The 13,672-nt window shown below is 37.1% G+C and overlaps 1 protein-coding gene across 1 annotated transcript in view; it reads right to left on the bottom strand.

Moving 5' to 3' along the window:
- Positions 1-8,414, bottom strand: part of RXFP1 (relaxin family peptide receptor 1) — a gene marked incomplete at its 3' end in the record, with an annotated part of 43,996 nt that extends 35,582 nt beyond the window's left edge. The window contains exon 1 of the mRNA XM_080343629.1: positions 8,152-8,414. Within this exon, the coding sequence (XP_080199755.1) occupies positions 8,152-8,200 (49 nt within the window). The 5' untranslated portion in view covers positions 8,201-8,414. The remainder of the gene's footprint in view (positions 1-8,151) is intronic.
- Between the last annotated feature and the right edge of the window lie 5,258 nt (positions 8,415-13,672).

Below are 13,672 nucleotides of genomic sequence, written 5' to 3'. Positions count from 1 at the left end.
TTTAGCCAAGAGGATAAAGAACAGCTGGTTATCAATAAATTAGTGTCCCTCAAGTAATAATAATTCACCTCATGTAGGTAACCAGCACTTTGAATTTAAATACATAATGATAGTAATTAGAGATTACTGTAAAGAAATTCACTTCAGATTTGTTGCTTTGCACAGGTTAACCCAGTCAGCCATATATAATTAAGCAAAACTGAAACACTGATGAATGAAAACAAAATTATTTAAATTAACAAACACTTGTAATATGTCTTTTAATCTTCCATAAAGAAAAGGCAGAATTAATCGACTTTCGTGATGGAGTGCCACATATAGGAGAGGAGTTTGTGTGCATGTGCATTTGTTTGTGGAAGTAAAAAGAAATCCAGGAGATGAGACAGTAAGTAATTGTAGCAAAGCCCTAAGAGAAAGCTGCAACCAAAAATGGACTGAAATTAGAAAGGTAACGAAGAGGGAAATTACTTGTTGATATTGCTGAAATTACTTGCTGATATTCTAATTGTATGATGTTCTGAGAATAAATTATTTGTAAATGAGCAGAATAGTAAAGAATGAAGTGACAATCATTAACTTCTGCTCCTAACAGAAAACAATCTAAAAGATCATAACACTTTGCCGAACTTTTCTTCAGTCAAAAAAGGAAAAACAGTCTTCCTTTTTTTTAAAAAAAAAATTATTATTTTTTTAATTCTCCCAACTGAAAACTGCATGACTCAGCTGTGACTTCTTTCACACCATCTTTTATATGCTGTTGTGATAAGGAAAACAAACAAACAACAACAACAACAAAACCACCCCGGACTGGTAGAATGAATATTTTGCAGCACTGATGATGGCAAAATAGATTTGACAAACAGCCTGGCCACAGGCTGAGTAAGACAACCTGATAAAGGTCAGTGGGAGGTTTTATTTTCTCTTCCTCCATCTTCTTTTGCTGTTTGGTCTCTTATTCTGCTACAGGGTCACTTAGACTAAGCAAGCTGCACATCAGCCACAATTTCAGAAGCTACAATATTTTTCACCTTCTCCCAACTAACACAATTTTAAAGAAATCTTCATAAAGTACTCTTAGGTAAACTTTTTCTATCTCAGACACCAGAGAGAGAAATGGAATAAAAGCATTTTGGGAGCCTTACACAAAGTATTTGAAACATGTAGCATATATTTTTTTTAAATTTTGTTTTAATTCATTGTGCCTTTATTAAAGGCTAGAAGGATTCTAATGATAGTTCTTACAATGGAACTAAGCCAGCATAACTTTAAATAAAGCTCTGAAGTATACTTAAGATTAATTTTGTAACAATAAAAATGTTATTTCTTGGTGAGCCTGAGACAAGATTATCTGATAAATTTTATTTATTCACATACTTTTGTTACTAAGAACCATTTATAACTATTAGCAATTAATATATAACCTCAAGTTCAGATTTGGGAGGTTGCTGTACCCTATAAATCTATGAGATTCCACCCTCCTGAAGCATTATAAAAATGGAATCCTTCATTGTTCTGTTCTGAAGTAAAATAATTTGAAAGTATTTTAGAGAGCTCATGGGACTATTATGTGAAAAACCAATAACCAGACACTGTGTTTAAATAAGTGCATTATTATTGAATTCTGACTCATGAATATTTGGTTCCATTTAAAAACCACAAGTTTTCCAATCGCTACTATATTTTACTATGAGTAAACTTAACTTATCAGTATAAATTGTGACACTCCAGTTAAAGTGCCATAAAACAGAAATTATCTCAAGCTAATAGGATTTCTGACTTTAAGTGAATAATGTTGAATAATGTTAGCTGATCTTGAACCGTGACTGGAGACAGCTGGTTTATTTCTTCTTTTGCAGATTATGTAGAAATGTGCCTAGAGATTAAGATTTATAGATTTTAATATTCTAACTTTTAGATTTTTACAGAATTATTAATGTACAGAAAGAAATTGTAGGACATGGATATGGAATATCCATGGATATTCAGGAATATCATGAATATCCAGGAATATGCAGGACATAGGAGTAATTTACCCAGATATTAACTTTTCCCAATCAAGTTAGAAAAGATAGTAAGAAACTACATTCAGAAGTTCATCTCCATTTTAGATGCGGTTTGGCTAAAAAATACATTTGCATGGATTACTGATGGATTTTGCCTCCACATAGTCTATAGCTCCTCCTTCTCCTCCTTTTGACCCCATTCCAGCTGCATCCACCCATAATTATGTCCATTCCGGCCATCAAGTTTTCCTTGTTAACACAAATGAAAGGATGCTCTGAAACATGGCTTAAATTGGAGCAGTGCTGTCACGATTCATGTCCAGTGTGGCACATGAGGCAGGACATGGGGCTGGGAGGAAGAAAGGTTTGCTCCAGCAGTGATCAAACTGAGAAGAGAGAGTATTGGTGCACAGCTATCTGTTACTGGACATCATAATCTGGCTCCAATTTTATCTATCTATCTATCTATCTATCTATCTATCTATCTATCTATCACCTATTTTTGTAATTTACAAGATCATATCCCACTACTTAAAACTATTGTTGACATAACTGATTAGCAAAATTAAATCTTTCGTAACTTGGTATTATTTTAAAATATCTGTTAAATTCTCCAGAATTATGTTATTAGCAGCATACACTCAAATTCTGCCACTTACCTTTAAATTTCATACATTTCTGCAAATGTACCTCCATATAACACTTGGCACATTTTACCTACACTTTGGTTAGTCTTCTAATGGATAGCTGACATGCTGCTGCTTAGTCTACGGTCTAGCCACTTATAAATTACAATATTAAATTTGGTCATATGGCTACAATAATTAGACATCCCATATTTAAGTCCTCACCGGCTGCTTAGATCACAGTTTAGAATATGGCATGAGGAGCTGAGATGTTAACATATGTATGGCAAGTGTTTCTGCTAATTTTAGGTTCCTATTTTCAGAGTCAGCTTTAAAGATTTAAGCATAGCTTTTACAGATTTCAGTGGCAGCTGTGAAATGAACACTCGCACATTAGGATTATCAAGCCAAAACACTAGAAAACCTGCCATATAATTATTGTCCATTTATGAAGCATTTAGAGCATCACTGTTTGGGGCAAGAAAGAGGAACAGAAACCAGTATTCTGCAGCAGAGTTCCATTGCCTTTATGACACTGCCATCATTTTGTAATCCCCAACCTCATTCACATTTTACCTTCTACAGCAAATGGATAAGGGGTTACACAGGCAGCATAGTTCACTATATGTTTCATTCATATGATTCATTCTTCAAATGTAGTACATGAAGAGCAAGTTCTTGTGAGCTATAGCATGAAGAAAATACGGTATTATGCACTTAGGACAAATTAAGATTGTAACCTTTGTCCTGATTCCTAAGCACTGAGCTTGCAAAATTAATAATGTGCTTTGATATAGGTAGCATCCTAGAATATTAAAAGAGCAAGTTACTTTTCCTCTGACATAACATCATACCCTGTGGCATCATGAGTCCAAAACCTTTAATTCTCCAGACATGGAGAGGGTGGGGTGATCCAACAGCATTAATTACCAGACTCTGAGCAGAGGTGTCACACAGTAGGAGGAGACATTTTGCAAGGAGGCAGTAAGCACCAGGACAACCTTGTGCTTCCCTCTGGCTTTGTAGCAGGGTGCTCACCCCACCAAGCAGAAGTCCTTTTTCTGCTCGGTCTTGCCTTTTCCTCTCCCTGGCTGCTTACCTCACTGCCAGCCTTTCTTGCCTAACCAACACCTGCCTCCCATCCTGTCGTCTCCTCCTGTCCATATAGGGTTTTAGTTCTCATCTCAGGATCCCAGGACTTTATTCTTCAGACAATTCCCTCTCTCAAACCTCCTTGTCCTTCTCATTTAATTAATTTACTGTTCCCTCCTGGCTCCCTCACACATCCCTGTCATCAGTCTCTGCCCTCCCAGACTAATAGTCTTTCTGATTTCCATTTTCCCTTTCTAAGTAGCATTAGCCTTTTCCCTCACCTCTCGACTCCCTTGTTCCACATCCCTTTCCCTGCTTTCGGTCTCCTCACTCAGTCCTTTGCAATACATTTTCACCTTCTCTCTTTTTAGACACAACCACAATGACTTCCTGATCCTCTCGGCTTCTTAGAACTCCCTGCCTTGAACTTCTCATTTCAAAGTCTGATTTGGTGACTTCAAAGTATAGGACATACGGCACTGTCAGGAAACATTCATTGAGGTTACAGTTCCTCTGATGAGCTTCACACAGGTCTCTAGCATCCAGGAGCATCCATTACAGAAGGTCAATTCTTACACTACTGGAACTAGTGCTTGAATCGCCTCATTAGCTCTAGTGGGAAGGCCAGTCAGACAACTATCTCTCAGACACAGTAATTTTGTAGTGGAATACTGTAGAAGCCCTTATTCATTTAAGAAAACCCATTGTTTAACACAAGATTCCCAGAATCATTCAACATAGGCAAAGTACCAATTCCTCACTTTCTGAAAAATTAAAATGATTTAGGTAAAGCTTTGCTTGTCTTCTCACTTAAGGTGAAAAAAAAGCGCCTCATTGCACATAAAATTTCAGAGCAAATGGTCCAAGTTTGGTAGACCTGCTATAAACAGTCAAGACAGATTTGCAAGTTGGGTAACCCCTAGTGCTGTTAATGGAGAGGTGCAAGCAGCCTTGCCCATGCAGCAGTTGCAGTCAGACCAGCCTGTGCAGATGACAGTGATCTAATTTTCAGAGTTTAGTTTCAGTTTATCACTTAGTCTTTTCACTACCCTCTAACTGATATCAGAGGAAATTTTCCTCAGGAAATAATCCTCATCCCTGATTTTCTGTACGTACAGGATTTTTTGTTGTACACAGAGATACAGAAGATGTATATTATTCTTTTAGCCACAGGGAAGCCGGTCAAATTAATGTCCAATTTAAATGAAAGCAAAGAGAAATTAACCAAAAATTATTATCACACAATGATTATTTGAGCTTCTGTGATTTCACTGAAGTAATTTCCCTTTCTTATTTACAAATCTGGAAGGGATCTTAGAATTTGTTACAAACTATGTAAACAAGAGCACTACCCTACACAATCATAAACTGGCACTTCTCCAAACGATTTGGGCTGGTCTCTTCCCCACATTTGACAGAAAGCATTTGGTGTAAGAGATCTTGGCCTTGAAAACAGCTGTCAAGTACATGCAGCATCAGAAGGTCTAACAAGTTTCAGACTGTTTTAAGAAAGTTTTCAGTGGCATTCTGAAGCAAGGGAAGAAGAGAAGGAAAAAATAAAAAAAAAAAGAGAAAGGATAGAAAGAGAAGGGAAGTTGAACTGTAAGCACAAAGAGAAATAGGATCGGAAAACTTCAGGTAGGGCCACAGATAATACAGGGTTAAAATAGTAACAGTCATAATTGTTTTCCATGAAGAGCCTGCCAAATCCCATTGGAATTCACTTTTAATTGTTTTAGATATTAACGTTTTTCTGTTTTTCTTAATGATTGATAAGTTAATTGTTTGAGAGTCTGCCAGCCAAAGTCCAGGACGATGAAATAATTTTTATCCCTAGAAAGCTATTCAAAGTGACTCCAAAGACGCAAATGTGCGCTATGGTTTTTGCAGCAATTACAGCTGATCATTTTACTAACAGACAAGCCGTGACAGCAGCCAGTGCAATGCCAGCCACATGCCCAAGCGACCTGCCAGCTTTGTGAGGGGGGCGAGACACCCAGGCAGAGGTTTATCCTGATTACTCACTCGATGCTGCCAGTTCCACAACTGGAGTCTGAAATTTACTTTTCTCCATGCCACAATTGATGCTGTTGCCCAGGGAAAAACCATGGTACAGATGCTGCTTTGTTTTCAAATAAACCCTCTACCTGGTATAGTTTACTCCACATGGGAAAGTAGTCAGGCAGTTGCCAAGAGCTGCTGATGCATAAAAAGTTTCATTATTTGGGTTGGTTTGATTGTTTGGATTTCAGAAGTAAAGGTTTTCACATAAAATGATTTAATGAATAATCTGAAGGAAGAGAGTAAAATGAAAGAGCTGTTGAGTTATTTGTGTGCAACTTTAGCTGTTGAATGGAAAACAAAACAGATGTAGATTGAATTGATATGGATGGGTCAGGCAAGAGTAGTTTTTGTATGATAGATACTTCTCATTTTGCTTTTTAAAAGAATTAGAAGCATTGTGAGTTGTAAAAATAAAAAAAGCAAAAACCAAAAACCAAAAAACAAGCAAACCCCAAACACTCCCCCAACCCAATAAAACTCTACAGCTGAACTTCTAGCAGTCCAGAAGCAACAAATCCAATTTCTAAGCACGATTATACTTCAGGAGTGTTTGTTTAAATATCAGTTAGCCTGAAGACTTGAGCAAATCTTCTATCTATTGCGCAGATGAAACCAGCCAACTTGTAGATATGGTTTCAATTCAGATTGACGGCTAAAACTCTGAAAGGCGGTGATGCTATGAACTGTGTAATGAGTGAGGTTAGTGGCACTAAACAGGAATTAATTTTGGTGCAAAAGAGAGCACTAAGAGGTGACAGAGTCTCCAGGCACGCATGTGCTTTAACCTATGCCTCCACTGCTTCTCTCTTCAACAAATCTAGATGAGCCATGTGGTTTTCTTATAAGTGTTATAATACACTATAAATGATGAGCCAATAAACACCTAAAAGGTAATAGCCATCATAACTATAATACTAGAAGACCTGTAGTCATTCACAGTCCTCATCTGCTATCCTGTTTTGCAAAATGGTTGAATATATTTCGATAGGCTTTATAAATTTCACAGCTGAGATGAATTTAACCCAGCAGAAAATATACCAACAATGATTTGCACATTTTGTATGAATGTCTAAACATTTCACTGTTTTGGTATTGAAAACAGTAATGTGAAGGGCTTAATTTGTTGAAATCCTTTAGTTTTTATTCCTCAAACCTCGAAGCACTACATTTAAATATTGGATTATCACTCATGGATAATATGAAGCCAGGCTTTACTCACAGGCTTGATAAAATCTCATTATCATAGCCTGTTCAATTCCAAATACTGTTTTTTCATGCTTACAGCTCACATACTACATATTCCTCTGAAGCATAATAGAACTGCTTAGAGTTTTTCCACAGATTTAACTAAGCTTTGCAACTGTGAAAATAACTATAAGTGGAGCTCTGTTTCCCAGACTCCTAATGTGGGCAACATTCCATACAAATCTTATGTTAAACAGCATAGTATAGCCATGTAAATCCCAAAAGGTTTAATTTAAAAGCAGGAGAGATAGCAAGCTATTGTTCAATATAGAAGAAGGTGGCAGAATTCAACCTTATTTTCCTATTAGTTTAACAAAATGCTTGATATTGCAAAGGATAGCTATTTCATCTACAAAATTAATAAAATATTTTAATATTTACATTGTCAAACAAAAAGCAATTTTTAATATAAAAATTAAAACTAAAGAAAATTATAATAATTAGGAAATCCAACATCTAAATCAGTATCAGCAACTTCACATGGACAGCTTTACCCAAGTCAAAAGCAGCACATACAAACAGCGTGCTTGAATGAAATGAAGAAAACATTATTGAAGTAAACGTAAGGTCAGGTGTAACTCCCACCACAATGAAGTGATTTTTATCTGAAGAAAAACTTAAATTTAATTAGGTCTCCATCTTGCATGCTATACTGCCTACCATGCTGAATCAGAGAGTAAAAATTCTTGCTACCTGAACACAATCTACTTTTCAAGAGCTACCAATTCTAGTAAAACTTGCACAGTACCACTACAAGCTACTGAACTGAGTCTAAAATGTGGATTTCACAGCATTTGAAATGAGTCAGTTCTATGTGTATGTTCATTAAATATTTACAGCAAGTATTTCTGCAATGTTTAAACTGTTTCTTTTTATTTCAGTTCATCACTATTAACTCTCAAAGCATTAAGTACAAAAATATCTGATCCTTACATGTAGCTAGTAACCTTGAGAGACTGCACTACACTTCGATTCCAAAGAATATTTTCCACAAAGAACTGTAAAATAAAACTGAGATGTCATAGCTTAGAAAAATAAAAAAAATCACTTCTGAAGTTTATTAGCTATCTGATTTGCAATGTATAAAACAAGGAAAAAAAAAAGAAGCCAGGTACACTTACCTTTGGTACCAATAAGCAAGAACATGTAGAAGCAGTAGTCAGATGTCATAGCTGTCCTTCAGCAATTCAATGAATAAAGTCAATGAACGTTGCCCCTCAAACTGCACACCAGCCAGCGAGCTGCTCCTGCGGTCTGAGCGCTTCTGAGAGCCTTCAGCAGCGTGTGAAGCAAGCTGCCTTCTCTCCCCTGCCTTCCTCCCCTGCTCTCCTTTGCTCTCCCTCTCTCCCCCCTCTCTGGCACATGGAGAGGAAAGTTTCTGGGAGCACACAATTCCTCAGGCTCTCCCTCACAGGATGGGGTTTGCTCTGCAGCAGGCGACGGCTGGACTGTGTGCATGGACACAGGTCTGCCCCAAGCAAAGCTGCTGCTGCTGCTGCTGCAGCAAACACAGACAGGTCCAGAGATTTGTCATCAATAGCGTGATTTTTTTTTCCCTCTATTTTTTTTTCTAATTTTTTTTCTGAAGTCACAATACTGCAACAGGCCTGAAAAGTACAGTTTTATTTAGGCAAAGCTGTTTGAAACTAAACATTTGGTATAGTTTAGATTAAAACTGGTAGTTTCTCAAGTAAGGGGAAGTGAAATTTGTAAACATAGTCCCCTTTGTAGCAATCCAGTCACTCACTAAATACAGAAAAATACACAATGTAATTTAATTCAAATAACACCATGTCATTATTTTTACACATTAACCACTCTTCATGATTAATGCTAAAGAAAACAATCTGAAAGAGCAAAGAGGGATATTCAGAAACTTATACTGTATGGAAATAAGATTTTTCACAGATTGTCTAATTATTTAAATACTTTGAGAGATCCCTATCTGGCCCTTGACTTTATTGTTACCAGCAGATCATGGTATACTCAATGACATATACTGTCACACCATTAAAAATATTTTTTTACAATGTGAAGACTAACATTCTTCAGCGCACCAAGATATATTTCAAAATGAGTCCATCAGTTGAGATGAACTTGAGACAGGGAGCTAAATTTACCTGCCTTCAAAGAGATTCAGATTTTTTTTCACCTTTAAAACAAATAAACCACCACCACCCTGACAGATTTAACAGCTTGTCAGGATGACACAAGTCAGAGGGCAGTGGTAACCTGTCGGTAGCTAGGTCAGGAATTTAGGACAAAAGCATTTCAGGGTAGGGAAACAAGTGCATGCATGGACACATATACGAAACGGAGAACTTAGAGAATTGGGAAAACCTAGATCATAGTCAAAAGCGAAGTCCACACTGTTGCTATGGCAAAATTGTCTATAAAATAGATACTACGAACTGTCAGTCTCTTGATTTCTAATGAAAGAACGCAAAATATAGCATCTACTGTACCAATGCCAGCACTAGGCAGTGTCTAGGCAAAAGGGTATTAAAAGGAATAGAGACCTATAAAGGATTTCTTTTATGGTGATTAGTTCTGGAACATATCAAGTAAAACCACAGTAGCCTCAAACAATTCCTCAGGAGTTAATCTAACACTTAGATACTCCAGGGCTAATGCCTGGGCTGAAAAATGGCTTCCAACATGGGAAAATGAAAGGATGAAACTGAACCCAGAATACAAAGAATAAGAGAAATAGACTTTGAAGGAAAATTAAAACAAAAGCTCTACATCTTTGCTATCTTTACTGCAGGATGAGACTGAACTGATGTTCTAGAGAAAGTGGGTGGGTTTTGTTTGTGTTTTTGTTTTGTTTTTTTCTAGTATATTTTTCTCTCTGGCTCTCTGCTTCTGATTTAGTCACTCCATTTGAGATGTGTAGGAACCATGTATGTTTTTGGAAGATACTATTTTTACCTCATAATACAATAAGTCAAGCAATATGTTTCTTCAAAAAGCAGTATGACCCACTACAAAAGCTTAAGGTTTTCTTTCTCAGGGTAAACAGGGAAAACCCCAAAATGAAGTGCATACTACGCACACACATTTTCTGAAGCTCTGCCCCAATGGGAGTTGTCACTTTCCAGTCTTCTTTTCTTTTCAAGGACCTTTAGCAAGGATACTCATTAAAGTTAATTTTGCTGCAAACACCAGCTCTACAAAAAACCCACCCAGATCTTCTCTCTTCTAAATTTCTTGTACATTCATTACAAGGATACATAAAGCAGCAGCACTTCCCAGCCAATTCTCTCCCTGTAATTGTATCTAAACCAAGAAGCTAGAGTTACAAACATGCACACTGCTGAACTCTGGAATGCAAAGCAGAAAGTGGAGGAGAGGCAAGCTCGTTATTAGAACAAAACATTAAATACGACATTATTAGCTTTTGAAAAATAGCTCTGGCTTACCTTACTTGAAAGCACTTTTACTTCTTTGAAGAAGTACTTCTGTGCATTAGAAAGACAATAAGTATTTCCCTTCTGTTTAAAATGTAAAAAGCTATAACATTTTGGTGGTTTCAAGAAAACAATAGGCTTTATATGCTAATTCCTCTTGGAGCAAAGAAACAACACATGAGAATTACATCTTTGTTTCAAACAATTTAGAGAAGACATTCAGCCTTTATTTGGATGGTCAGTACTTGCTTGCAGTTCTACTTACAGCAATTCTCCAATTGAAATAATAACAAAAAAATCTTAGCAAACTGCAGTGCGGGTTATGATGCAGATTTTTACTTTACCTCTGAGTTCCAAGAAGTGAGCAGGTTAAACTGAATTCACTGGAATAAAAAAAGGTGCTGTTTGACTTCTTTACTGTTCACTAACAAATGCTTGTAGTTTGACACTCTCTCTTTACAGTTACTTGCCACTCCTCTAAAGAGTTGGTCTAAAATTGCAGTTTTAAAATTGTAGAAGTCTGCTTGTTGGATCAGTGGGGGAAACCTCCCCACCCTCAAAACATTCAACCAACATTGTGGCACCAGCACCACAAAATACAGAAGACATTAATGAACTACATCACTAAATCCAAATAATTATGGCTATTATTTTACTGAGAAGACTCACCTCATGTTTCTATTACAAACTGCTAGAAATTAAATTGAGTATACAGGGCTTCAAATTAAGTAATGGCAATTATGAGGTACCTTCAGATAAGCATTGCTAGTGAAGCTGAAGCACCTTGTAGTATTTTTTTTTCTATAATTCACATTAGGTGTTACATAGAAGGAAATTCCTATAAGTAAACAAATCACATTCATATGCATCATCATTTTAAGTGTCACCATTAAAAATAAACTACTGTGGAAATAAGGTAGAAAACCTTTTCCGCTTGAAGAAATACATTCACTTACCCACAGGCTGCAGCTGCTTCATTGGAGGTTAACAAATCTTTTACCCCAAACTCTGGCTCTACCACACTCAATGTTACAGCTGATAAGCTTCAAGCAGATTCAGTACTGGTGAAAGTAAAAGTACCTTCAAGTTTTAGTTTACATGAGGCAGATAGATGCATACAAATTTTACCTGTTACCGTGCTGCTCTGAGTACTAAGTAGTATGGGTCTCAGAGATATTTTTGCTCTCCCTAATGTGGGAATTTTCCTTAATTCAATTAAGAATAGTTTCAAGGATGCTCTGTGTCATGTATCAAACCAAAGATCCACAACACAATAGATATAGTACTGGCGATTATATAACTAAGAGCTGCCTATTAAGCAAAGTAAATTTTCAGCTGAAAATAATGGTTAGATTGTCACTGTTTTGCTGCCCCTGTGAAACACAAGAAGTGCAAAGTGAAACACTGAAAGTAAAACTGGGCCCATGTTGCCATCGACAGTCGTGATACCTGTATAGTTCATATTTAGAAATGACAGCCCAGAAAGTGAACCTCTTGCTTTCTCAGGCACTTGATAGCCAAACTTAGGTTTTGTATTATAGCAATATGAGTAATTAATGTACAGATAAGACTTCAGAACATAGCATTTAAAATGTAAATTCTCCATTATGTATGTCAATCCTACAATCCAAAAGATCTAACCATGCAAATGAACATAATTGGCTTAATTATGATTAATTTACATTGCTTTCAGAGCTCCATCAATATGCTTTGCAGATAGTGTGACTGAGAATAAGATGTTTATATTTTACAGGGCAAACATCACTGTTGGAGGACGTGTTCCTTATTTAACACCTACACCAGGTTCCCTGAGTTCAGAGCAAAGGAAACTGAAGGACCTCTTAGGAAATGTACAAGAATATCTAAGCAGCCTAAGCACAGAAAGATGAGAAAAGACCTCATCTACAGCAACTCTTCCCAAACAGTAAGCTGCACTGCAGTACCTTCATCTATCTGCCTCAGACACTTGTGACTCAACCAGTATTGTAAGAACATTTTATCCTTTCATAAAGATTACTCTTCCCCTTTGCACAATCACAGAGATTTAATGGGATTTACCTCCCAAAACTTGAAGAGCCTCACAGGCCAAGATCACTGGCACAGGCACTTTTGCTGTAGGGCCTCCTGACTTCTCACTCCACTCTCCAGACCCATGTTACCAGCACAGCCACAACTGAGCTGGGATTACTGGCATTTGTTTCTGGAGAAAGAGCTGAGACTTTCCTCCACTGGAGAAACCACCTGAGCTCTATATTCTCTCCTGCAGGGCTTTATTATTAAGATGGTATAGAATTTTTTTTTCACTTTGTATGTGTATCGACCAAGTGTCTCAAAACAGAAACCAATTGTGCTAACCTCATTTTAAACTAAAGCAATTGTACAAAGCTTGGCTGTAGTGCCAGTTCCCAGCTGCAGAGTGACCCTAACCCCCCTTCTAGGTCCCTGTGTATAGCTATGGAGGGGAACACCGACAATGAGTTTCAATTTTCCACAGGAAAAAGGCAGGCAGAAGAGGAAGAAGGATTCAGAGATGACTATTTGTCCCTTACATGTATTTTGTTGTTTGTAAATGGGACGTAAGATGGCTGTAGACAATGGTGTACAAGCAGCAGTATCTAGCTTGCTCTAAGCTCAATGAATTCTTTCTCCTGCAAAAGGTGCGCTCTGCTGCTGGGGGGTTTGGCGACCCTGTCCAGCTGTCCTTCTGTAGCTAGTGTGGAGCAAGATGCTTAGTCAGAGCAAACTTACTTGCTGCCTCCCTCATTTTCCCCAGTTTTCTCCAGATGTTTGCTGCAGCTGAGTGTTTTGACTAAATCAAATAAGGCTCACCAGCATTCCTGACTCAAAGCTGCCGCTGGAATGTAGAGAGTACATTTATTTCAAAATAACCACACATACAAGCTTTGCCAATGATATATTTTCCTAATCAGACATTTTCAGTCTTTTGATAGATTAAAGACTGTAACATTATTTCTATGACTGTGTATGAATATAAGCATAATGTTAATGGCTTTGATAAGTTACTATACCTTTGAGGGGTGTCATAAAAATTGGATATGACATCCTGTTTTTTCAGTCTGTCTGTTTTTCTATGTTTTCTCTGTGTTACTTGGGGGATTGCAATTTTTGTTTTACAGTGCATAGGCATCTAGAAGAAAAGGCAAACTTCCCAAATATGAATAGCTGAATATACAATATGGGAAGAGGTGAAGTTCATAAAATGTTCACTAGC

Source organism: Nesoenas mayeri, assembly GCF_963082525.1.
Source record: "Nesoenas mayeri genome assembly, chromosome: 4".
In the NCBI taxonomy this organism is placed as follows: domain Eukaryota; kingdom Metazoa; phylum Chordata; class Aves; order Columbiformes; family Columbidae; genus Nesoenas; species Nesoenas mayeri.
Note: the sequence above shows the minus strand (reverse complement) of the source record. Positions and strands in the feature narration are given on the sequence as shown.